The sequence below is a fragment of the Populus alba genome, chromosome 13 (genome assembly GCF_005239225.2).
Source record: "Populus alba chromosome 13, ASM523922v2, whole genome shotgun sequence".
Taxonomy (NCBI): domain Eukaryota; kingdom Viridiplantae; phylum Streptophyta; class Magnoliopsida; order Malpighiales; family Salicaceae; genus Populus; species Populus alba.
In genome coordinates this window covers 13,506,315-13,534,207 of record NC_133296.1, presented here as the reverse complement: position 1 = coordinate 13,534,207, position 27,893 = coordinate 13,506,315, and the positions used below count along the sequence as shown (strand labels likewise).

The 27,893-nt window shown below is 32.7% G+C and overlaps 2 protein-coding genes across 2 annotated transcripts; both read left to right on the top strand.

Annotated features, from left to right (window-relative positions):
- Positions 1–101: 101 nt before the first annotated feature.
- LOC118050432 (uncharacterized) lies at positions 102–10,351 on the top strand. Its single transcript, XM_035060779.2, has 19 exons — positions 102–540; positions 779–853; positions 1,048–1,198; positions 1,430–1,498; positions 1,600–1,772; positions 2,704–2,841; positions 3,466–3,591; positions 4,306–4,404; positions 5,248–5,368; positions 5,550–5,613; positions 5,738–5,792; positions 5,870–5,994; positions 6,550–6,623; positions 7,320–7,369; positions 8,185–8,271; positions 8,761–8,811; positions 8,891–8,974; positions 9,693–9,743; positions 10,037–10,351. Exons 1-19 carry the CDS (start codon positions 244–246, stop codon positions 10,118–10,120), a joined length of 1,974 nt encoding a protein of 657 aa, XP_034916670.1. The 5' UTR covers positions 102–243; the 3' UTR covers positions 10,121–10,351.
- A 1,400-nt stretch (positions 10,352–11,751) lies between these two features.
- LOC118050431 (ras-related protein RABA1f) lies at positions 11,752–13,808 on the top strand. Its single transcript, XM_035060778.2, has 2 exons — positions 11,752–12,189; positions 12,998–13,808. The coding sequence occupies exons 1-2, from the start codon at positions 11,969–11,971 to the stop codon at positions 13,425–13,427; spliced, it is 651 nt and encodes a 216-aa protein (XP_034916669.1). The 5' UTR covers positions 11,752–11,968; the 3' UTR covers positions 13,428–13,808.
- The last annotated feature ends 14,085 nt before the right edge of the window (positions 13,809–27,893 follow it).

Below are 27,893 nucleotides of genomic sequence, written 5' to 3'. Positions count from 1 at the left end.
AATCACACTATAATTATTAAATAGAAAGTAAAAATACCCAATGAAAAAAAAAAAAAGAGTTGAGGTGGTTAAAAATAATAATATTAACCGTACTCCAAAACCCTTTCATGTCTCAAAATCCTGGGAAAAAAAAATCCCAAGTAACTCTTAAACCCTACATAGAACCACATCTCAAACACCAAAGACATCACCAAAACCTCGGTGTCTGTTTTACCATTTTTTCTCGCTTTACTTCTCAAACAAATGGTAGCTCCACTCCTCCGTTCTCTCTGGTCCACCACCAGAAAACCCTTTTCCCCGCGCGGCACCCTTTTCCCCCGCTTCCTCTCCACCGCCTCCGCAACCTCTGCCACTACAGCACCAAATCCATCCTTGGATCCAAGTAGACTAAGAAACGTTGCTGTCATAGCTCATGTCGATCATGGGAAGACAACATTAATGGATCGGTTGCTGAGGCAGTGTGGAGCTGATATACCCCATGAGAGAGCCATGGATTCGATAAGCCTTGAACGTGAGAGAGGAATCACTATAGCTTCAAAGGTCGCTCAATTTTTTTTATTATTGTTACCCAATTCAGTTTTTTCGTTCAGTAACATTTTTATTTTCAGAAAAATCCTTTTTTGGAGATATTTTTCTTCAGTATTTTTGTCTATGTAATAAGATTTATGCAATTTATTTAGTTTTATGCTTGTTAGGTACCTCTAGTTTTGAACTGTCAGTGAAGTGGAAGTCTTTCGTATTTGATGCTTGTTTCTGATGAAGGAATTGTTGCTTGCAGGTTACAGCAATTTCATGGAAGGAGAATGAGCTAAACATGGTCGATACACCGGGACATGCTGATTTTGGTGGAGAGGTTTGCCTTCTTTTGGTTTTATTTATAGGACTATTGTTAGGGTCTCAGGAGTTAAATACAGTAGAATTCCCAGTCTACTGGCTGAAGTGGTTGTGCAGTGTTGTTGTAGAAGGATTGATTTTATTTTAGAAGTCAATTATGCTATTTTTCATTTGTATTGTATTTTAAATATTCATAAGTTCTGATGATAACAGGTTGAGCGGGTTGTTGGGATGGTTGAAGGAGCAATTTTAGTTGTTGATGCGGGTGAAGGTCCACTTGCACAGACAAAATTTGTTCTTGCTAAAGCCTTGAAGTATGGTCTACGTCCTATTCTACTTTTGAACAAAGTAGATCGACCTGCAGGTTAGATTGAATTCTTTTTAAGATTTCATTTTATGAAAAGTTGATTGTTTTGCTGTTACATGATCTTTCCATCATGTAATGGGAGTTTTTAAATAGGAAATCAGAAGCAAACTTAAAGTTTCAAGCTGCTTATCTATTACTTACACACAGTGTTGATCCTTTTGTGTTTTTTTATACAAAACGTTCTAACTAGCAAATGGATTCTTGTGTTATTGGTCCTCATTTGTGCAGTTTCTGAGGAGAGGTGCAATGAAGTTGAGAGCTTAGTATTCGATTTGTTTGCAAATCTTGGAGCTACAGGTGACAGAAAAATGGGAAACTGAAAACTTAAATGATTTTTTCACCATCTTGATTGATACATTGGAATGAACTCTCAATTTAATAACTTCCTTTTGCTTTAGAGGAGCAGTTGGATTTTCCTGTTCTTTATGCTTCTGCTAAAGAAGGATGGGCATCCTCCTTCTTCACCAAAGATCCTCCCGCTGATGTGAAGAATATGTCACAATTGCTTGATGCCATCATAAGACATGTTCCTCCACCAAAAGCTAACCTCGATGCCCCTTTTCAGATGCTGGTTGGTGTTCATCACTAATAGATGCATTAAATTGAACACCTGAATGTGGCATGTATGCTTGTGTGCACTTGTGCATTTCTTGTTTTGGCCTTCACCTGCATGTATGTATCTTATATGCACACTCGTGTTTGGGTGCATATTGTATCTTAGGAATTTAGTTTTATTTTCATATTTCTTTTCTTCTCTTGTTCAAATATCCAAACCTACATCCTGTCCCACCCATCGTACACTATTAAGCATAAGCAAGAGACATAGTTGATGGTATTTCTCTGTATGTATTATGTGAAACTAATAGCAGATTTAGGATAGCCCTGATGCTGGAATCTATGTTAGAATTTGGATGGCCTAGGTGAAATCATACAGCATTGCAACTTGTTAATAAGTGAATAGAAGTGATTAGGATGATAGATGTACACAAAATAACTATTAAGCATAAGCAAGAGACATAGTTGATGGTATTTCTCTGTATGTATTATGTGAAACTAAGAGCAGATTTAGGATAGCACTGATGCTGGAATCTATGTTAGAATTTGGATGGCCTAGTTGAAATCATACAGCATTGCAACTTGTTAATAAGTGAATAGAAGTGATTAGGATGATAGCTGTACACAAAATAACTAGCTGAAGCTGCAAGAAAAATGAAGAACGAGGAAAAAAGGAAATAGATAGATAAACCTAGCATGAATCTGGAGTCTTAGGATTATTCAACATCTTTCAAAGGGAATGATGCACTGTAGATATTTCAAAATTGTTTAGATTACTAGGAAGTAAAGCCTGTTAGATAAGAATCCAAGATACACATTGTTCCTTACATTTGAAAAGAAAAGGATCTTGTTGCCATTTTCCCCAAACTCATTATAGTGTTGTTCCCCACCTTAAATATTTGGGTTTTTTTCATGTTCTCAATTAGTAAACTAGATTTGCGTTTCAGGTTTCCATGATGGAAAAAGATTTCTATCTTGGAAGAATCTTAACTGGGCGTGTTTTTTCTGGAGCTGTTCGTGTGGGAGACAGAATTCATGGACTACGGAGCACAGATTCTGGGGTTACTAAAATTGAAGAAGGAAAGGTTTGTATCTAATTTTTTATGCTTTTGAAGAAATGCCTTGTTCTTAAATAATTAAAAGTTAACTATATAGATAGTTCGTGAAGCTTCATGCAGCAGCTATTTATTTCTTTAGTTTAGCCTGTCATTGGATCTGAACAAAAAGTTTCATTTCCTTTTAACCTAAAGAAAAGTTTCACTTTTTGGGTTGTTATGAAAAGCTTCAGTGCTCAGTATTCGGACTCATTTTTTATAAATTCTAGTAAAGATTCTCTTGTCTATCCATTTCTGATTCCATTCCAACTGTTATTAAGTTTCAGCAACCCCAAGTGCTTGCATCTCTTATTTTTTAACTCTCTTTTTTTCTTACCACCCAGTGACAAACACCACTAGCATTATTAAGAACTTTTATTCAACTCCATTGAAATCATGAAATCTGGTAAACTAGTTATGCTGAAAATGCATGGATGGCATTGGTTCCGAACATAACATTACTTAAATAGCTCAGGCTGGATACTTAATCCTTCAGAATTGTATTTTAAGATGATTACCAGTTTTATGTAATATGCCATAACTTACTGTAGCAATGGTATAATTGTGCTTTTTAGTGGTTGTGATAATTTGTAACTTTCATCTTTTATCTTGTAGGTTACAAAGCTAATGAAAAAGAAGGGTACAAGCATGGCTCTAATTGATAGCGCTGGAGCTGGTGATATAATATCCATGGCTGGGATGGCTAGTCCAGTAATAGGCCACACGGTAGCTAATGTGGAGGTATACTGCTAGTTTGTTTGCACAGTGTCAGTGGGGTGTTTTGCCATTTATGCATAACATTTTTGTTGTTTGGAAAAATAACTGAATATATACCACTTTGTTTTAGCACAGAATTCTTGATTACATACCTGCTCATGGCTGCATGTTAGCAGATTATTGTTTACTTCTTTTCTTTCAAGTAGCATAAGCAACTACCTTATGTATGACAAATTGAAATGATTGCCAAGGCTTTCTTTCATTCATACTTTAGTTAGAGCATTATGTACATAATCGTGAGCACCTTTTGTGTAGAACCACCAATAAGATCACCGAAACAAAGAGAACTGATTCTCTCGAAGAAACTCAAGTTTATTTTATTCAATGTTCAACAATCAAACTGAATGTCTGGTTGGGTGTTTATTTATAGGCACCCAAAAAAAAAAAAAAAGGAAAACCTAATAGAATTACTAAGTAGATATGGAAACTAAATCCCTAACTACCTACTAAATATAAATGCTAATACTTATCTGATCATCCATCATATAGGCTTTTGTATGCCTTTTAATCTGTATGGTCTTTGCCCCTGAATTTAAGTGATTTCTCATACTTTTCTTGAATTTAGCATGATCTGATTTTTTCTTTACATGAAACAATGATGATATTTTATAAGTACCATGCCAATTAAAAGGCCAACAGCTGGGTTTAATCTAAATTAGTCATGATGGTATCTGCTAGGTTATGACTGCATTGCCAACTGTTGAGCTAGATCCTCCGACCATTTCTATGACTTTTGGTGTCAATGACTCCCCTCTTGCTGGTCGAGATGGAACCCATGTAAGTCTTTCACTTTTCTTTTCTGTCATAATGTGTAACGTAACGTCTGTAAATCTATATATATATATATATATATATATATATATATTCTGTCATAATGTGTGTGTGTGTGTGTGTGTGTCACATATAAGGTGGAGAATCACACTTGAAAATGACTTTTATATATATTTTAATTAATTGTGGACTGTCTTCTTTGGATTTTTCTTACATGAACTTCTCAGAATTTTAAAGCCACTTTGGGAAGTAGATTGACAAATCAATTTCCTGTTTGCGAAGCATGCTTATTTGCTTCTCTTCTGACAAATAGGCAGATAAAGATCTCTTTGTTTTGGACTTTTTTTCTGATAGGAGACTTGATTTCTTGATAGGTATAAAGGATTAGCATCCCATGTACTTCTAACAATGAAGACTTGTTGCATTCATGTATCTTCTTCAATCTAACAGAGCTTTTTTCCCCATTGTCCCACTAAAGAAAAAAATGCACATAAATTAGAACATCTTGTCAAATTATGGAGTGATGCTCATAAGAGTATCCAAGATGTTATCCCTTGCTCTTTCCCATCCTCAAGCCTTTCTATCTCTTTAGATTTTTCTTTGGAAGATATTAGAAGGAATTTCATGATGTTACTGGTCATGGCACTATGAGAGTGTCATCAATAATGCTATCATAGTTTTCCCTGTTGAATTTCTTTTAACACCTTACAAGATGTCATGTTGATTCCCTATTGTTTTGCTTGACATCAATTTAGGGCAACCATTATATTTATTTATGTTTCGATGTTATCCACTGCACAAGAAGTAATTGTGTACTTCTTTACTTCTGTGTTTCTTTTATGTTTTTAGCTGACTGGAGGGAAAATTGGTGATCGGTTAATGGCTGAAGCTGAAACTAATCTTGCCATCAATGTGCTTCCTGGCATTGGAGAGTCATATGAGGTTCAGGGAAGAGGAGAACTTCAACTTGGTTTGTTCTTCTTGACACTAAATTGTGTGGTGCTATTTTATTTCATATTAAGCATAAAAAATTCACAGTACTAAGGCTTACAATGACATCAGTTTCATTTTCATGTGTCACAAATTTCTGATAGCATGAAGTGTAATATCTGTTGAACGTGGTTCTGACTTCAGATGTTTATGCTTTACAGGGATCTTGATTGAGAATATGAGACGTGAAGGATTTGAGCTGTCCGTCTCACCTCCTAGAGTCATGTGAGTTTGATTGTTAAATGAGGCACCAACTATTGCAATTTAATTTCCATTGCTATAGGGGGGACCATAACCAGGTGATGTCCCTTTTCTTATATATTTTGGACAATTTACTTTGTTGAATCAGGTATAAAACTGAGAATAAGGAGAAGCTTGAACCAATTGAAGAAGTGACCATTGAGGTAAGAATTCAAAATTATATGTGTAATGGTTTCCTTTCACAGGATTTGTGAGATTTTCACATATGATTTTATTTCAGATAAATGAAGAGCATGTGGGGTTAATAATGGAAGCTTTATCTCATAGACGAGCTGAGGTTCTCGATATGGGTCCTGTTCCTGGGCATGTTGGCAGGACTAGATTGTCCTTGACTTGTCCATCAAGGTCGGTGTATAACTTGTCTGCATGAGAGCATTTATTTTTTGGACACATTATGAATAATGGGGTTTTTTTTTTTTTTTTTTGTGGTTATACTTTCCTTCTGCACATTATGCATTTCATTGTAGGTATATGTGCATATGTACAAATATGAGTAACTTAGCTTCTAGCGCCCCTTGGAACTTGGATACATTTTTTCTGAAGTTTATTAATTTTTATCCAATTAATTCATATTTTGCTAAATTTATTGATTTTTATCCAATAAGTTCATACTTTGTACTTTCAGTTTGAAATACCCCATGCTTGAGTTTTTATGTTGTGTGCTATAACATTCTCACATAAGTTCAATCATTGGTTGCTTGAGCACATGGCATGATTCAATTATTCTGCAACTTAATCCTTTCGATATCATGGGCCTAGTGACTTGTAATATAAGCTACTATTTGGAGTTATTGAGGGCCTTTTTTTACAGTAGTTGCTGAATACTTGATTCAACTATGAACTATATATCAAGCCACTAACTGTACAACATCCGTGTTTTTCTTTTATTGTGCTCTGCAGAGGCCTGGTTGGTTACAGAAGTGTGTTCAGCAGTGACACACGTGGAACTGGATTTATGCATCGTGCTTTCCTGAGTATGCTCTACTTGAGATTCTGTTTCCTTGTCTTTTTTCTTGGAAATTGTTTTATCCCTAGTGTGATGTAATTGGATCCCTAATTGATGTGGCAAATTTTTTTCTTACCTGACTCTGGTCCTAGTTTCTCTGTGCTGGCCTCCCATATATAGTCCACAAATTCTTGTTTGGGAGGTTTCACTTGTAATTATTGTCTATGCTCATGGCTGTTGTCCAGCTATACAAATGTAGGGGAAATCTTCAAGTCTTTCTAGAGTTAGGTTGGCTTGTTTTGGCAACAGGCTGTTGCCAGGGATCTCACAATTCTCATTCAATGCCAACTCAGAGCAAGTATGTTAACTTATTGAATTGTTTTTGATCCAAGAGAAATGCTAATAATTTCATGTGTAATACATCCATAATGTGGGTGCTACCGTACATCTATTACACTCACCGATGTGATTCAGAAATGGCAGAACTTGCAACTTTCAACTACCTTCCTATTCATACAAAATGTGCAACAGTTCAAAAGTTTTTCCCCATCTAGCATTAATCTCTATATAAATTGTGAGCACTGGAAGAAAATTCCTGAGAACTAAATGCTTAATTTGCCTGCAGTGTTTTAAATTTCCCCCATATCCCAATATTTTGCTTAAGCTTTTTTTATTTACTATTTCTATTGTACGGTGCTCATGTGGTTTATTTTGCTAACTGCAGCCTATGCAAAACATCGGGGCCCACTTGGAAATGTTAGAAAGGGAGTATTGGTATGTCTTCCTCCTTCCTTTTTGTTTGAAATTGTATAATAGCCAAACTGTTATCATAATTGAGTGGAGATCTTTTTCCCTAATGTCTTATGATTCAATTGAGGTTCTCCTCATTACTACTACATGGGGCATTATATATTTATGTGAACACTCTTATAGTATTGGGAAACTTGCTAGCTAGGTGGCAATCAATCACCTTTTTGAGTGAGCATCAGCAACCTCCTTGTTTGTGCATACTTCATGTTTATGCATATAAATTGGTGTTATTAAGCATTAGTGGCTTTATTTGTACTTGTTACTCTTTCTCTTATAAATAAACCTTGACATTGATTTTTCCTGTAGACCCTATTGGTCTGGCTTGTTTATGAAGATGGGATTATTGGCTCGTCATTTACACACACACACCCCCCCCCCTAGTGTTTTCTTTTTTTTTAACATCCACTCCCTAGATCCTGGTGACTTAGCGGAGTAATTTCATTGAATGGTCTTACGTGACTTGCTTATATCCTGTTTCTTGTGCCCTGTATTGATACATCACTGGAATGAGCTTTTCAATACCCATTTAAGAACCTCATCTAAGGGGTATGGAGAAATTTTAAAACACTGCTGGTAGAGTCCTAATTTATATGCTGGAACATGTTTAATTGTCTGAGTATTCCATAAGTCTTTTTTTCCCTAGGAATCATGTGTTGGTAATGGAGACCTAATTTTTGTATGTTTTGCTCTTGTCATTGAAGTAAGAAGTTGTGTTTTTTTTTTTTACTACTATTTTTCTGTTCTGGACCTGATTTAATTTTGGTTGCTTGATTGAACAGGTATCGATGGGTTATGGTGCCATTACAGCCTATGCATTAACGAGTCTAGAACCTCGTGGAATACTCTTTGTTAGTCCTGGGATGGAGGTTGTTTTCTTACAAAAATGAAAACACTTACCTGTTTGTTTATCTTTCTGACTGTTGAATCTGTGTTTTTCTGAAACCAGTGAAGAAATGTTTTTACATTTTCCCCATGCTTCCTCATGTTAGACATGCATAAAGAAATTTAATTTCTGTTAAGATTACTCTTTTTTGAAGTCCTAATTCATAATAACTATGCAGTACTCCTTTGAAAATAGGTGCTCTCAAAAGATTCCGTTAATAATATAGATAGGATATCTCTCTCATGAACCATTTTTCATGCTATCAAGGTTTTACCATCTTGTCATTGCTCCAGGCACAAATGGGACTGACATGGAATGCACACGAGTCATGAAAAAGTTGATTATATCATAATTCATTCACTGTGCAGTTTTGGGCTGGTTGGTTATCCTAGGACAACGGCCATTTACTGGCTAAAAGTTGTTTTCAAAGGCATAAGCATAACTGCTTACTTTCATATCCTTTATTTTGCAGACATATGATGGCATGATTGTGGGCGAACATTCAAGGGATACAGATCTTGATGTAAGAAGGATTTATGGCTCCCATCTTATCCATTTTCATTTACTGTTCAATGATACTAATTTTTTTTTTCCTTAAACAGGTCAACCCAGTTAGGGCAAAGGAACTTAGTAACATGCGTGCTGCTGGCAAGGATGAGAATGTGAAACTTTCTCCACCTCGCTTGGTATGCAATTGGAAACTAATTCTTCTTCTTCTTCTTCTTCATGGTTAGGAAGTGAACAATTAGAAATCACTGAAGGAATAATCCAGGTATCCAGGTTGTGCGCAAGTGTCACACCCAAGTAAACAAACAAAATGAGAAAAGACAAAGAATTGTTGGAAAGTTTTAAAAATAAGAAACAAAACCTGGAAAAAAAACATGAAGAGTTCCTGTTCAAGTGATTCTTAACTCTTTTTCCTCAAACATGCACTAACTGTAAATGCGTCTGGACAGGAGCAAAAGGGTTTTACAAGAACTTTAAACAGATAGTATATCAGTTCTATAGAACTTGTCTTGGGATTTTAGGACCATATGTATGAAGACCTACTTGAATTTTTTAATTTTTACAGATTTTATAGATAACAGTAAAGTAATTGAAAGTGCATCTGGATGGGAGTGAAGGATCTTACTAGGACATCATTTTTATGAAACCTGTTCTAGAATACAAGTACCATACGTGTGAAAACCTACTTTGATGCTTTTCTGTTGAGTTTAAATGTTTCAATTTTAACTCTGACAACACTTTGAAAGCAGTCTTGACACTTTCTATTAAGCTCTTGAACAAGAAATGTCCATTAAAAGTGAAGGGCTGTAGACAGCTTAGGCAGCTTTTTGCATGCTATGAATTTAAACTTCCCAGATCTACACGTGATTATTAACATCACAAAACAATTTTGTGCAGATGACGCTTGAAGAAGCCATTGGTTATGTAGCTTCCGATGAGCTTATTGAGGTACATTTCTCTTAACATTCTCATTTCCATTCTTGGTTGACATGGTCACAGGGGTAACTTTTTGCTCTGATTGTTTCTGGTCTCGAATATCAGACCCCACACTTACACTTAGTTTGCATATAACTCATGGTTCTCAAGAACTGGTTCAGAACTTCGTATCCATTTTCCTTTTGAATTCTGCTACCGTGAGCTCCTTCACATGCTGCTTAGCTGCATATTTTAGGCCCTGTATATTTTCATTTGGCAGTGAACCTTTTTCCATAACGTGTCTGATACAATCTTTGCCCATGCAGGTCACACCTAAGACCATCCGGTTGAGAAAAAGATATCTGGAAGTTAACAAGCGTAAAGCCATGAGTAGAAGGCTGAAGGAGTGAAATCTATCGAGTGCACCAGAAGCTGGTACCTGTTGTACTCCTTTTTTTGCCTGCCTCCATATAGGTAATGCTAGAAAATACCAAACTGGCAAATAATACAGGGGATCTTGTGTTTTTGGTTTTGAAACAATAATGTCTGATAAATTCATCATATTGGTATGTACTGAAGAATCCTGCTGCTACTGCTGTTTCCAAGCTAAAGGTTAATCCAAAGGGAGAGCATTTTTCGAAGTTTCCAAGAATTTTCAACTGTACAAGGACCAATCTTTGAAATCATCTTCTAGATATATTATGCCTTGTAGAGATGGAAAAACATGAACGTTACATGCTGAAAGAAAAGGAAAACGACAACGACAAACAATGTTGTCAGCATCCCACTTTGGTGTTTACATCAGATTTTCATCTGGAAGTGTGATCCCCAAAGAAAAGTTGAAAATTGAACCGTTGAACATGATTAAGAAATTTAAAAATTCATAATGGAGAACACGATTGGAAATCAATTTAGTAATGGGATTTTCAATTAATGGAAAACTAACGACCTTTCTGTGTACACCTTTTTTATTTTTTTATTTATTTGGTGTGATTAAATAAATCCATGTTCATACTGTATGTTGATTGATTCCGCCATTCTGTGCTATAACTTTTCAAATATCTAGAAGGCTCGAAGCCAAGTGGTTAATTTAAGGTAAGTTGTAAATTTTATCAAGAACTTTCAAAAATTGACCAGAAAAGAAATATAATTATAAATAATAAATAAAATTAATGAATGCATAGAAATCAGAAACAATGTTAAAAAAAAAACTATCTTTTTATATTTTACTGTTCATCTTACGACGCTGTCTCTTTTGAATTGTGGTGAAGCAACTTTTAGGAGAAAATATTATATGCCCTCAGATTTTTTTTTCTTTTTTTATTATTAATTTGATGATATATAATATATATATATTAATTTTAAAAATATTTTAACAGGAAGGCATGACTCTGATGGACACGGGTTGCTTGTGAGATATTAAATATAATGTGAACAAATTTACACTTTATTTTTATTTTTATTTTTTGAAAATCATTATAATTTCAAGACTATTTTATGGTGGAGTTATTTTATTTGAAAACTCTAGTATAATTGATAAGTGACTTTACCCTTCATGTTTATCATTCCAAATTTAAGTTTCACAAGAATTGGAAAGAAAATAATTTTGTTTTTGTTTTTGTATACTCCATTTCATGGTAAAAACCAAAAGAAAATTTATGAAAATAATTTTAATATATAGTAACAGTAACTAGTTATTAGTTAATGAAACTTTTTTCCATTTTAATGTTAACTATATTGTTATATTGTTATGTAAATTTATAATTAGAGTCTATTTGTTTTTTTTTTTATTTTAAATTAATTTTTTTATATTTTAAAATTATTTTGATATGTTGATGTTAAAAAATAATTTTTTTAAAAAAAATATTATTTCCATATATTTTCATGCAAAAAAAATTACTACCATAATTTCAAATATATTCTAAACTAATTTAAAATAAAAAAATAAATTATTATAATTATAAAAAGAAAAAAAAAAAAAAAAAAAAAGGAAAATTCAACCTTAGTATTTTGTTGTTAAAGCTTTGAGTCTCTCTTTCTCTCTCAAATCTATCATTTTTCTATACAAAACACACAAGTCCCTCCCTCGCTCCCTCCCTCCCTCAAAGAAAAAGCAAAGAATGTTCAACATTTTAAAATTCAAAAACTCTACAACACAGATCCGCATATAACCCCACAACACAATAAAGCCAAACCTTTATTACTCTCCATTTCATTTCCTTTCCCGTATAACAAAAACAAGAAATTTAGCGAAGCAGATGGGTGCTTACAGGGCTGATGATGACTATGATTATCTATTCAAAGTAGTGTTAATAGGTGATTCTGGTGTTGGAAAATCCAATCTTTTGTCAAGATTTACGAAAAATGAATTCAGTCTGGAATCCAAATCCACTATTGGTGTTGAATTTGCCACTCGTAGTATCCATGTTGATGATAAAGTTGTCAAGGCTCAGATTTGGGACACTGCTGGCCAAGAAAGGTCTAATCTTTTTTTTCTTAATCTCAAATCATGGATCTTTCTAGTTTTCTAACACGGGTTTTGTCTTGTTTTGTGAAATCTGCATCTGAGTTTATCAGATCTGTATGCCTTTAAGCGGTTTATGGCTTTATGCTATAAAGTTTTGTTTTTTCTTTCTTTTCTGATTTTGGTTTTTGATGCTTTAGTGTTTTTGCATATTGAAGATGGTAAAGGGTGTTAGTAGACTGCCATAATGTGCATTTTATTGGTTACTTGAGATCAAGTTCGTTATGATATGCTCTGGTTGTAGGTGTAGTGTAGTTAATGGCCTTAATCTGTAATTTTGTTTTTGCTTTTGCATGAATGTAAAATGTACGTTATGGACAAAAAGATCAAAATGGGATTCCCATGCCAAAAATGGTAGGACCTGAAACGACCTGAATTGGTCTATTTTGGAGATTTAGAATTTGCTGAAGAAGGGATCAAAGGTTTGCACCTTTGATAACAAATAGCTGTTTTTGAGTTGCTGCTAGTTTTCATTTTTGGATTTGTAAAAGACTAAATTGAGAACAAGAAATATGATAGTCCAGTGTTTTCATCTAATCTCTGTGTTTATTTTCTATCTTCATTTTGCATCCACCCTAGGAGATAAAAACATCATTTTGAGAGATGGAGTATGATCCAATCTGCTCTTGTATTATTTGTGTTGACACAAGTAGAGAGAAAGGGAGAGAATGGAAGTGTGTGTGTGCGCGCGCGCGCGTGTTATTTCCACTCATTATATAATACGGGAGGCAGTTTTCATTGTATTTTGTATTCATTGATACAGGTACCGTGCAATTACTAGTGCATATTATCGAGGAGCTGTTGGTGCCTTGCTTGTCTACGATGTCACTCGACATGTCACTTTTGAGAACGTGGAGAGATGGCTAAAGGAGCTTCGTGATCACACCGAATCCAACATCGTGATTATGCTTGTGGGAAACAAGGCAGATTTGCGTCACTTGCGTGCAGTTACTACGGAAGATGCCACTGCATTTGCTGAGAGAGAGAACACTTTTTTCATGGAGACCTCCGCCCTGGAGTCCTTGAATGTTGAAAATGCATTCACAGAAGTGCTCACTCAGATTTATCATGTAGTCAGCCGGAAGGCTCTTGATGTTGGGGATGACCCTGCAGCCTTGCCCAAGGGACAGACTATTAATGTTGGCAAAGATGATGTATCAGCTGTGAAAAAGGTTGGATGCTGCTCCACATAGTCAGAATAGATGAAGAAAGGAGGTATTGGTGGTAATATTTTCTCCTATTTTATAATTTGCTTTTTTATTATTTGAAGTCGCCTTTCAGACAACAAGAATGTTCAGATGGATAGTTGTAGTCCAATTGCTTGCCTCTAGAGACAAGCAAACTTGTTGAAGTCGAGAGAAAGCTTAAGAAGGGGGTATGGATCCAAGAGGCTTTTGCATTTGATTGCCATTCCTTTTTCTGATTATTCTTTTGTAAGTTTGTTCCTTGGAGTGTTGTAATTTGTAGACAGTTTCAACCCTCTAGTTTAGATTCAAATTTATTGCTTGAATTTGGAAGCTGTTAAGGTAATTGCTCAACTTGATTGATTAATCGATTCTTGATTTATTATTTTACACCATTGACTTCCACCGCACCAAAGCTGTCACCAAGCTTGTCCTTTAACATTTAGGAAATTGAAAGGTAAGAGAAGTTATTCTTTTAGCCTTGCTATGCATTGGCTGTTGTCCAAATGAAAGATCAGCATTCTTTCATGATTTTTCTGGGTTGCTGCTATTACTTTTCGGAATATTAATGTTTCAAGGATTGCCTGCATTCTGTCTAAATATTACAATCCATGATGACCTCTTTATGCCATAAGTGTTAGGAAATTCTAGAATTCAAAAACACACAAATTTACATGGTTCGGCAACTTGCCTACTCCACGGAGTTACTGATTTGTATTAACTAGTCTTTGATACAATACAAACAAGGAAGAGGAGAAAAACTCTTCTCTACTCTACTCAACTCAACTCACTCTAGCTCTCTCTATCTTCTTCACTCTCTTACATTCTCAGCTCTTTATTGAGTCTATTTATAGACCAAGCCGAGATCAAGGGCCATAAATCATGGCAGGATTTATACCACAATTTATGTCTTAAATTAAGCCTTCACCTTGTGCTAAATGAAGATGAGTTGTTCCTACTAGCATATAGTGGAGGTGGGGCATTGTTTGTCTCCATTTTACTACCAATCTCCCATTTGGAGACAAACAATGAAATTATCTTTTATCCTTGAAGACCAATCGAAGTTTTACACAACTTCAGTTTATCAAGTGTAACTCCTTTGATTAACATGTCAGCTGAATTCTTGCTTCTTCAGACCTTTTTTGGCATTAGTTGTTCATCGTTCAGCAATTGTCGAATGAAGTGATATTTGATCTGAATGTGTTTAGTCCTCGAGTGAAAGAACGATTATTTGATCTGGATTCTTGGCAAGGAAGATTGCACTCTGACTGTCGCTATATAGAGTACCCTTTTCATTCATCTTGCTTAGTTCTTTTAGAAAACTCTGCAACCATACTCTCTTTTGCAGATTATGAGACTGCAACATATTCAGTTTCTGTTGTTGAAAGAATGACGATCTTTTGCAAGGTAAAACTCCAAGAAACAGCAGTACCTCCTAGACTATATATATATCCTGTAGTGCTCTTTCCGCTATTAACATCTCCTACTAGATCAACGTCTACAAACCCTTCAAGTTTCAAACCACTAGCTGTGAAACTAAGACAGGTTTCCAAGAAACCTTTTAAGTACCTTATGATCCATTTTACTCCCTCCCAATGCTGTTTTCCAAGATTGCTTATATATTGACTTACAACTCCCACTGTATGGGCAATATCTAGTCTGGTACAAACCATAGCATACATCAAAGAGCCGATAGCTGAGGCATATGGAATCTTATCCATGTGTCTGTTAGTAAAATAGAGACAAACAATGCCCATCTCCACTATATGCTAATGGGAATAACTCATCTCCACTTAGCACAAGGTGGAGGCTTAATTTAAGGCATAAATGGTGGCATAAATCACAGGCATAAATCATGTTGTGATTTATGGCCCTTGCTCCCAGCTTGGTCTATAAATAGACTCAATAAAGAGTTGAGAATGTAACAGAGTGAAAAAGATAGAAAGAGCTAGAGTGAGTTGAGTTGAGTAGAGAAGAGTTTTTTCTCCTCCTTGTTTGTATTGCATCAAAGATTAGTTAATACAAATCAGTAGCTATGTGGAGTAAGCAAGTTGCCAAATCATGTTAATTTGTGTGTTTGATTTCTGGAATTTCCTATCAAATGGTATCAGAGTTTGTTCTTGAAAAAGGAGGGTGTTTGATCCAAACCCAGAAATAAAAGTTCTCAAAACGTGTTTTTGAACATACCATCGTGTAGGGGAAGACAAGATAAATCCACTGGTGAAAATTCAGTGAAGAACCGATGTGTTGCATGCCCGAACACGCCGATGCCAGGACTGCCCACACGTCGTACGTGTTCCATGCTCCTCCTTCACCCGACTACCCGTAACTGAACCGGGTTGACTCGCCATGTCATCAACCAGCGCAGCCATTCTGCATAATAATCTGGCATGCCACCTGACAATAATCTAGCAATAATTACGCACGATTCTTCCACGTCATTAAAGGTGGGCCCGGTTTGCTTACATGGATGATTCATCATCTGTTGGGTTTTGATCCAATATGGTGCAGATACAATTTCATCTGACATGCGACCTTATCTATACCGTCGATTGGTCCAAAAGTTGATTGATTAGATCGGAGCCATCCAAAGTTCGATTTGGCTGATTTCAGAGTCGTTTCCAACATTTTTTGCCATTCTAGACACAACCGTGAAGTCATATTCAAATTCTAAAATTATTTAAAATGGCAGATGAAATAAAGGTTGTTGGAATTGAAAATTTTGATGGGACAGATTTTTGATATTGGAAAATGCAAATTGAAGACTATCTATATAGGAAGAAACTTCATCTTCCTCTGTTGGGGAGCAAAGCAGAGAATATGTAAGATGAAGAATGGCGAATTCTTGATAGACAAGTTTTGGGCATTATCCAGCTATCCTCATCTAGAAGAATTGCTCACAACGTTACAAAAGAAAAATCCACTGCAAGATTAATGGAAGCCTTGTTTAGGATGTATGAGAAGCCATCAGCAAATAACAAAGTGTGCTTGATGAAAAAGTTGTTCAACTTGAAGATGACAGAAGGCATATTTGTTACACAACACCTCAACAACTTTAATACCATCACAAATCAATTATCATCTATTGAGATTGAGTTTGATGAGAATCATGCACTCATTTTGCTAGCTTCATTTCCAAGCAGTTGGGAAGGTATAAAAACAGCTGTGAGTAACTCAAGCGAAAAATCCAAACTAAAATATGTTGACATACAAGATTTGATTTTGGCTGAAGAAGTGCGCAGAAAAGATATGGGTGAAAATTCAAGTTTAGCTCTCAACATCAACACTCGAGGGAGGAGACATGATAGAGGCTTATTCAAAGGCAGATCAAAATCAAGATACAGAAGTAAAAGCAAGTTTGGACCAAGAAAGCAAGTTGAATGTTGGAATTGTGGCAAACCTGGTCATTACATGAGTTGCACAAAACCTGAGGCTGACTCTGCGAACGTTACCACTGATGAGGCACAAGATGCTTTGATTCTTGCTGTACAAAGTCCAATTGATGATTGGATTCTTGATTCTGATGATTCATTTCACTGTACACCACACCATGAAATGATGCAAAACTATGTTGCCAAAGATCATAGTGTAGTCTATCTGGTTGATGGACAACTAATTGATATTGTGGGTATTTGAGATGTGCTAATCAAGACGATGAATGAATCTATATGGAATTTACAAAATGTAAGGCATGTTCCTAGATTAAAGAAGAAACTGATCTCCATTGGACAACTTAATGATAGTGGTCATTCAATCTTTTTTTCTGGGGGTATGTGGAAAGTATTGAAGGGAGCAATGGTTTTGACTCGTGGAAAGAAAATCGGCACCTTGTATATGACCAGAAGATTTGCAAACATCATTGCCTTTATTGAAGCAGAAAATCAGGTATAACTGTGACAGCTTTTCCTTTAACTGAAGTATCTTCATCCTTTTTTGACTCATATGACCGAGTCTTCAGTATCATAATTGTGCCTGATTTTCTGCTTCAATGGAGGCAATGATGTCTGCAAATCTTGTGGTCATATACAAGGTGCTAGTTTTCTTTCCACGAGCCAAAACCATTACTCCCTTTGATACTTTCCATATGCCCCCAGAAAAAGGAATTGAATGACCACTATTGTCAAGTTGTCCAAGGGAGATCAGTTTCTTCTTTAATCTAGGAACATGTCTTACATTTTGTAAGTTCCATATAGATCGATTCATCGTCTTGATTTGCACATCTTCTATACCTACAATATCCATTGGTTGTCCATCAGCCAGATAGACTACACCTTGATCTCCGCAACATAGTTTTGCATCATTTCATGGTGTGGTGTACAGTAAAATGAATAACTAGAATCAAGAATCCAATCATCAATTGGACTTTGTACAGCATGAATCAAAGTATCTTGTGCCTCATCAGTGGTAGCGTTCGTAGAGTCAGCCTCAGGTTTTTTTGGTTTTGTGCAACTCCTCATTATAATTCCAACATTCAACCTACTTTCTGGGTCCAAACTTGCTTTTACTTTTGTATCTTGATTCTGATCTGCCTTTGAATAAGCCTCTATCATGTCTCCTCCCTCGAGTGTTAATGTTGAGAGTTGAACCTGAATTTTCACCTAAGTCTTTTCTGCGCACTTGTTTATCCAAAATCAAATCCCGGATGTCATCATATTTTAGTTTGGATTTTCCGGCTGAGTTACTCACGGCTGTTCTCATACCTTCCCAACTGTTTGGAAGTGAAGCTAGCAAAATGAGTGCACGAATCTCATCATCAAACTCAATCTTAATAGATGACAATTGATTTGTGATGGTATTAAAGTTGTTGAGGTGTTGTGTAATAGAAGTGTCTTTTGTCATCTTCAAGTTGAACAACTTTTTCATCAAGTGCACTTTATTATTTGCTAATGGCTTCTCATACATCCCAGACAAGGCTTCCATTAATCTTGCAGTGGATTTTTTTTTTGTAACGTTGTGAGCAACTCTTCTAGATAAGGATAGCCGGATAATGCCCAAAACTTGTCTATCAAGAATTCGTCATTCTTCATCTTGCATATTCTCTGCTTTGCTCCCCAACAGAGGAAGATGAAGTTTCTTCCTATATAGATAGTCTTCAATTTGCATTTTTCAATATCAAAAATCTGTCCCATCAAATTTTTCAATTCTAACAGCCTTTATTTCATCTATAATTTTTAATAATTTTAGAATTTGAATATGACTTCACGGTTGTGTCTGGAATGGCAAAAAAAACATTGGAAACGACTCTGAAATCACCCAAATCAAACTTTGGATGGCTTCGATCTAATCAATCAACTTTTGGACCAATTGACGGTGTAGATGAGGTCACATGTCAGATGAAATTGTATCCGCACCATATTGGATCAAAACCCAATGGATGATTAATCGTCCACATAAACAAACCAGGCCTACCTTTGATGACGTGGCACAATCGTGCGTAATTATTATTGACGTGTCAAGTGGCGTGTCGGATTACTTTACGAAATGGTTACGCTGGTTGATGACATGGCAGGTGAAGGAGCGTGGAACGCGCTCCAATGCATTTGTATTTGCTAGCTTAGGAAAACGATACGTGTTCTTAGGTTGTGGCATCATCTGTAATTTAAAGTACTTCATGCATTTGACTTGGCTTCTATAAACAAGATTTATGAATGCTACATCATTCATAACTTTATCAAATCATTAACAAGAAGGATAACAGTTGACAGGGATGATGACGACCATTTTGAGATGCATTTTGTAATGTAAAGGCTTCAAATCCGTCAACAAAAGTGGTACATCTTTCCTGATCTCATATTTCGTTATGAGAATCAAAGACACTTGTTTGTTACATCTACCAAAGATCGAGTTTAGTTCCCCCAAGTAGTTGGGGAGTGTTAAGAGGTGTCTCCTAGGCTATTTAAGCTGCTATGTAATTAACATTACATGATCTGGTCTTTCCTGATAGAACCATAAAAGACTAAAGATCATGCTTCCATAACTTGGTGTGTGCCAAAGATCCCAAAACACCATGCGATGGAAGGATAGAAATTCGACAGATACTTTTGACATGAGCGCTTATTTGTCCACTGATGTAAGAATTACAAAATATAGAGTGCCTATCTTTTTTTAGATGTGGTCCTCCAATGAGTAGTATTGTTATACTCTATAGACACTCTACCAGTAAATATTAACAAAAGCTATGGGAAGGAAAACCAATATAATGACTATTTTATTCTTTCTAAAAAAATCGATGAATTAACTATTAGAAGTAATATAGTGTTTTTTTTAAGATCTATCGGTTATTATTAGGTTAATGGAGATAACTCAATTTTTTTATATTTTTAAAATACGGTGAAATAATTAAATTATTTTAAAAATAAAATTTATTTAACTAGTGTTAGGGGTTTTTTTTTAATTTCTACTTTTAAAAAAATAGTAAAATGACTAAATTACCTTTCAAAACAATTTTTTTTTTAATTGGCACCCAAGGGCTTTTTGATATTTTCATCCTAATTTTATAGTTATAATGAAATTGGTTGAGGTTTATAAATATAGATATTATTTAAAAACAAAAACTAACTAACGCGGGCATTGCATGTGTCAGCGCGTCCATTGTGTTATGGCGACACGTATGACAGATTTTGGAGGCTAAAGTTGGCCTCCCTTGATATTGTTGGAATCATCTCGATGAACCCTCCATCCCAAGGCATCACATTTAGCTTACTAACCTCTAATTTGACGCCAACAACAATCTTTGTTTGTTCTTATCTCTATTCTCCTTAATTTTCACATTTGACCCTCTAAATTCTCAAACAACCCTAATTTATTTTTCTTTCATATTTGGTCATTATTCTTTAGATTACTATTTATTTTATTTGAAATAATTCATAAAATTGATATTGTTTTTTCAATCTCATCCTCTAGTTTTTTCATTTGTCAAATTTTTTCTTCATTCTTTTTATTGTTATTTTTTAATTTGAGATAATTTTTAATTGAATTTTCATACAATTTTATTCTCCTTTAGTTTTTGTTCACCCTATAAGACTTAATCATCATTTTTTTTTATTGCTATTTTTTACTTTGATAAAAAATTTAAATTGATTTTTATTTTCTAATTTCATCTTTCAATATTACATTAGTTGGGAATTAAGTTTATTGATTATGCTCAAGTCTAGAATTTCATGAGTTGCAAGTTTGGGAAATTAACCTAGATGTAGGTGATTCACCTGTTTTTTTTTTCTTTTTTTTTAAGAATATTTTTTCAGTTTTATCCTTCATCATTTATTTAATTGGAGGTTAAGCTCTGTTATATTTTTTTTATAGGATTTTCCCTAATTTTAAAAACAATTTAGGTCATCTCAGTTCTTTTTATTTATCATTCTTTGTTAAATTTAGTTTTTTAAAAAAACATGCTTTTGAATTAAATTAAATTAATTGATTAAATATAAGCTTGAATCTCTTTTCATGATATTTTGTTTGGTTTGCTTTATAAGTCATTACTCTAGCAACACATGTGATCTCTTTTGATGTCGTTGTGCAGCCTTTTGATATGGCTTTAAAACATTTCGGTGAGTTTTTCCTAGTAGTGAGGTGCCCACGACAAAGTGAATGCGAGTTTCCAATGAACTTTTCTTGTTCTTCTTTTTTCCAAGTATAATATTAGCAGTTTATTTTTTATAGTTAATTATTGTTATTTTTTTTTGTTTCATTTATCTATTTTCATTTTCTATTTTTTTTTATCATATTATTGAATTAACTAAACTTACTAGATCCAATCAAATCGATGATTCACGTTTTGGATTTTTTTTTATTTCCTTAAAAATACTACCATTATCTAAACATGTTTTTATGTTAAAAAAAATGATATGTCCACAACATAGCATGGAACACCATTTTAGTTACTAAAATTTAAAATACCTTAAAAAAATCCGAAGTACCTCGTGAAACTCATTTGTAATCCAAAATACCCTTTAATATGTCAAAAGACCTAAAATTAAACCAAATAAAAAAAAATGTTCTTGATCAACATGGATACCATTGATTTAAAAAGATATAAAGTTATCTAATTATCAAGGGTGTTCATGGATATAGTTGGGTCAGATTTGAAACCATAATTGTATTCAACTCAATTTCTAATATTTTACAAATTGTAAACCTAGTCCATTCAGTTATTTTTTTGACCTGAGTGTGTGTGTGTGTGTGTGTCGGTTGAGGCTAGATTTTTTATGGATATTATAGATGTTCACAGATTGGGTTTATATTACTAATTTTCATGGATTTATATTTAGAGGTAAACCTACAACATGGATTATAAATGGCACATCCAATGTTAGGTTTGATTTTCATACCTTGTACCACCATTAATTTCTAGTTAGCTCTCTTCTTTCATTTAGTAAAGAAGCAAGTTATTTTTTATTATATTTTAGAAATCTAATAAGAAGTCCATTAACATAAACTTTGAAGCTGGAACATCTCTAAATAAAATAAAATAAATCTATAATTTATAATTTATAAACTATCAAATATAAAGAGAAAAAAAAAATATAAGGTATACAAATTAAGTTTTAAAAATCTCAACCCACCACTTGACCGTCATATTTATTTTTTGAATTTTTTAATTCATTATTATTTATAATATCACATCATCAAACTTTGATGGATTGTATATGATGATATGATGTAAATATTATAGATGGTATTTTTTTTTTAACACCATTACTGATTATGTTAAAGTTGTTATCATTTAATTGATTTTAAAAAAAAAACAGTATAATTTAATTTAAACAGGTAGAGTATTGGAATTATTTATGGTTGTTTAGGGCAACGTGGACACCATCCATTTAACTAAGGGGGGAAAAAGTACGTGAAATTGAAATGGAAACATACCCTCCACATACATCATTGCAGAATTTCGAGTCCTAATAAAATTAAAGAAATCTCAGAAGATAGGTACAGTTGAACATATTAAATTCTTAGCTGCCATGATTTTATCTTTTCCTAGACAGCCGTTACAGCCGTCACAGCCGTCACGTATATTCCCTGTTTCGAGAAACGACAGCGCCAGAGCCCAGCGAGATACACTCGTCAGAATCTGTTATGACATTGCCTTACAGTTTCGTGGTCCAGCCATATCGCGAGCGTAGTCGTTTCGGCTCAGCTCCCTATAGTGAAATTACAGGGGTGGAAAAAAAAATCCGACAAACTAATTAAATCAAAAAAAAAAAAAATCAAACCATGAAAAAAATTTAATTAAATCAATTAGAATATTTTAAAAAATATTTGGTTTGGTTTGGTTTGATTTTAGTTTTATAAACCTAAAATAAAAAATCTTTCAATCAAATCGGTTTAATTAAAACTAAATTGAACTAAACCAAACTGAAACCAAGCTTACCGGAAAGTAAAAGAAAAGGCCTGAAATACAATATAGTTTTTTATTTTTTATATAAAATAATCGAACCGATTGAACCAAGCCTGTCACTGAAATTATATATAAATTGGATTTATTTCTGCATTGGATTGAAGAACTTTAAAATTATATATAAATTGGATGAAATCTCTTACCTGTCAGTGATAGGAAATGGATGGAAGAGCGAAAATGTCGATTTTTTAGGCAAAATTAATAAAATCAGAAGATTTTGGAACTTGATTGCTAATTGGATAATACACGAGGGGCTAAATTGAGAATTGTTTTAAAATAATAAAACATCTTCTAAATTTCTGCTAACTCATCATTAAGGTGTCTCAATTACAATCATTGAATTTTTTTTTTTTCCATTATCATTATCATCTCTCTATATTTAATAATCTAGACCATTATCACGAATTCACCATCATCATTTGTTGATGTAGGAACATATGAGAAATAAATAAATAATTAATTATATGGCTAAAAGGTAAAAGATAAATGATGCTTAAAAAAAAAAATTGGACAACTAAAGTTCGATACAAGAGATGAGAAAAATCATCAATAAAAAATAAAAAACATCAAGTAATGTTAAGGATAAATTACAATAATCTTATCCAATATTATAAAAATTACAAGAATTATCTAAATGCTTGAAGATTTGATTAAAAAAAAACCGTTTTAAAATTAAAAATATAAAAAAAAACCTATATTTTTTTGATTGTTTATTATTGTTGTTGTTTTTTTATATTTTTTAATTAAAATAAAATTAAATCAAGAATGTAATCAGATTATTTTATTTATTTATTTATTTATTTAAATGTTTAAACATTGTTTTTTCAGGAAAATAAAATAAAATATATAGTATAATTTAAAACTTTAACCGGATCGGGTTAATTACTCACATCGAAAATTAATACATGTGAGTTAGATGAGAATTAAAACACGACAAGATGAGCGTTCTTTCCTCTTTCCACTTTTTGGAAGTTGATAGCTCTACACTACATGCTGCAGAATTAGCTGCCAGCCATCGCAATTTTGGGAAACGAGTTTTAAATGCCCTATGCGCTAAACGGAGTCGTATTTTGGGTAAACTACGATCCTTACATATTTAACAGCATCGAAAATTAATTTGTGTCAATTAAACAGTATAATTTAATTTAAACAGGTAGAGTATTGGAATTATTTATGGTTGTGTAGGGCAACGTGGACACCATCGATTTAACTAAGGGGGGGAAAAAAGTACGTGAAACATACCCTAAACATACATCATTAATTTCGAGTCCCAATAAAGTTAAAGAAATCTCAGAAGATAGGTACAGTTGAACATAATAAATATGATTTTATCCTTTTCTAGACAGCCGTCACGTATATTCCCTCTCCCTGTTTCAAGAAGCGACAGGGCCAGAGGAGACCCAGCGAGATACACTCGTCAGAATCTATTATGACATTGCCTACCAGTTTCGTGATCCAGCCATATCGCGAGCGTCGTCGTTTCGGCCCAACTAACTGTAGTGAAATTACACCACCGTGTAGGGGTGAAAACAAAATCAGACAAATCAATTAAACCAAGAAAATAAAAAAAGTAATTGAAAAAATTAAACTATAAAAAAATTAAATTAAATTAATTAAAATATATTAAAAAATATTTGGTTCGGTTTGATTTCAGTTTCATAAGTTTAAAACCACAAAATTTAAATCTAATCAGTTTAATTAAAACTAAACTGAACCAAACCAAATTGAAATCAAGCTCATCGGAAAGTAAAAAAAAAAGCTAAAAAAAATAATGTAGTTTTTTTTTTTTTAATATAAAGTAACAAAACCAAACCAAACATAACCAAAACCAATTTGTTGAGTTTTGATTTTTAATATAAAATAACTGAACCGAACCGAACAGAAACAGAAAGAGAAGGAATGTTAGGATAAGTTACAATAACCTTGTCCAATTTTATACCTTGTCCAATTTTATAAAATTATAATAATTATCTAAATGCTTGAAGATTTGATAAAAAAATACCTGTTTTAAAATTAAAAAAAATATAAAAAAAACCCTCATACATAAAATATCAATATATTAAAAATCATCCCCTTTAAAATATAATAAGAAAAATCTCAAAATGTTAAGGACATTTAGAATACAATAGGAGGTTTTGATAATATTTTATAACTTTTAATTATATGATCTCTTAATCCCTCCATACCTCAAATTAATAAATTATTACAATTTACCCTAAACACCATACTATCCTTGGCCATTTTCCAAATAATTAATTTAGCACAACCTATAATATCTTTCAACTAGCCTATGATATTGAAAAGCTAACCTATGATATCTCGTAACATTTTCATTTCCCTTGTTTTCTCAAAGAAATATTTGTTTTACTATAAAGTTTTCTATGCTCGCATTAATATACTTGTTGACGCCATGTTTGTTTCCCGGAAAGTAGTTTCTGGGAAACCATTTTCCAAACTTTCTTATGTTTGTTTGTCATTAGAAAAGTTGGTCAACGGAAAACACTTTCCAATCAATTTCAGTCAAAGAAAAATTTGACTTGGTTTTCAGGAAAATGTTTTTCCTTTAGCTGTGTTTGTTTTCCGGAAAGTGGTTTCTGGGAAATCACTTTCCAAACTTTCTTGTGTTTGTTTGCTAGTAGGAAAGTTGGTCAATGGAAAACACTTTCCAGTAAAAGAAAAATTTGGCTTGGTTTTCAGGAAAGTGTTTTCCTGAAAAATTTGGGGGGAAAACACTTTCCGGAAGTTGTGAAAAATTTAGAAATGTCATTATTTGCTGATTATATTAAATTTAATCCTCAAACTTTTGATTGGTATATATATTTTGTTTTGAATATTTATTTTTCAATTTCATCTCTTAAAATTTATTTTTATATTAACTTTGGTCCTTATTTTTATAATTGCTATTTGTTTTTTTCCTTATCATATTTTTATTAAAAAAATTTATCTATCAAATTTGGTCCTCATTCTTTTGATTGTTACTTATTTTATTTGAAATAATTTATGAAATGTTGATTATTATTATTTTAATTTCTTCATCCTTCATTTTTTTTAAAAATTTTTTAGATTTGATCTCTATTATTTTGATTATTATTTATTTTATTTGAGATAATTTATGAAATTATATTTTTTTTTTCAATTTCATTCTCATTCAACTTTTTAATTGTAAGATTTGTTCCTCATTATTTTAATAAGCTATGTATGAATATAGGATATAATAAAAAAAATTCATCATTATAAATACTTTTTAGATTTCATTTTTTTTATTGTAAGTGATTAAATATTTTATATAAATTAGATAAACTTGAAAAAAAAATTAATTCATTAATAAATTATTTTCCAGTTTATTTTTCATAACACAACCAAACACTGGAAAGTGTTTTCCAGTTTATTTTCTATAACACTGTCAAACATCGAAAAATACTTTCTCGGAATTCACTTTTCAGGAATTCACTTTCCCCGGAATTCACTTTTAAAAAAAAATCATTTTCCTACAAACAAACGGAGCCTTTAAGTGGTTCACGTTCTCATGAACACCCAAAGTCTTTTCCTTTATTCCAATGATCATGTGTCTAAATATAACGTATAGCTAGTATCTAAAGCATTATTGAGAAAACTGTTGAAATTAAAAAAATATAATTGCCAAATGGTTATATATAATATAACAGTTATAATATTACTCATTAACGATGACAACAACAATAATATTAATAATAATAATTTATTATTTAATATTAAATTTATTAAAAATTGAGTTTTTTTTCTTGTTTAGTGTTTCTAATCTAATAATTTAAATTATTTTTTTTATTTAATATTATTTTTTAAATAAAAAAGCTTTGTAATTTTTTTTTTATTTTTTTTATCGAGTTAACCCGATTTTATATCTTGAACCATAATTTTTACTTATTAATATGATAGACTTGTTTTTTATTATTTAGTTTATATTTTTATCACGCTGTCTTATACTGAATTAATAACTTTAGCCATAATTTTTTATTGTTTACTATTATTGCTGTCTTTTTATTCTTTAATTAAAATATAACTAATCTATTAAGCTTGATCAAGAATATAATTCAACTATTTTATTTTATTTTATTTATTTATTTAAGTCTAGACCTCGTTTATTCAGCAAAATAAAATAAAATATATAGTATAATTTAAAACTTGACCGGATCTGGTTTAATTACTTGCATCGAAATTTAATACATGTGAGTTGGATGAGAAATGAGTCAAACACGGCAAGATCAGCGTTCTTTCCTCTTTCTATTTTTTGGAAGTTGATAAACTCTACACGCTGCAGAATCAGCTGCCAGCCATCACAATTTTGGAAACGTTTTAAATGCTAAATATTTTGGGAAAACTACATTTTGATCCTTATATATTTAACAACATCTCACTTTTCTCTCAATTGCTTAAACTCTTCCCATATCATTCATATATTTTCCAAAAGTGTAATTCCTTAAAGAAATAAAACACTTTTTTTGAGATATTTGAAACAAATAACAGCTAAAATAAAATTGAAATTAGCGAATTTTCATAGGACTCGTACCTGTTTTTTAGATTTTTACCATATCAATTGCTTTTATTTTCTTACTTGACCTATAAATTTATAGAGTTTTACAAGGGAAAAAAAACTTATTTTTTTTTTAATTTATATAATCACTTATGAATAAACACTTGAGCTTGTTTGTAATGGTGAAGGGTATGAGATGAAAATAAAATTAAAAAAAATTATATTAAGTTATAACATGTTTCATTTTAATTAAAAATCTTGAGTTTGAACCTTAGTGATAAAAAAAAATAAAATTGATGCATATGGAAAAAAAAATCACAGCATGAATAGAAAAAAAGGACAAATAATTAGAGTTAACTACAATAATGCCATTCTCAATTTGTACCGTTATCCAATTTTCGTTAAAAAAGGCATTCCTCTTTTGCAAAAGTTTTGGAAAACTATGAGGATGATTTTGAAGAATATTTAGCATTAGAACCCAAAGTGAAATATTCGAAAATCTATAGAAAAACTATATTTTTAACATTTTTGTTCCATTTTTCTTTTCTTGAAAAGACCAAACAACTTT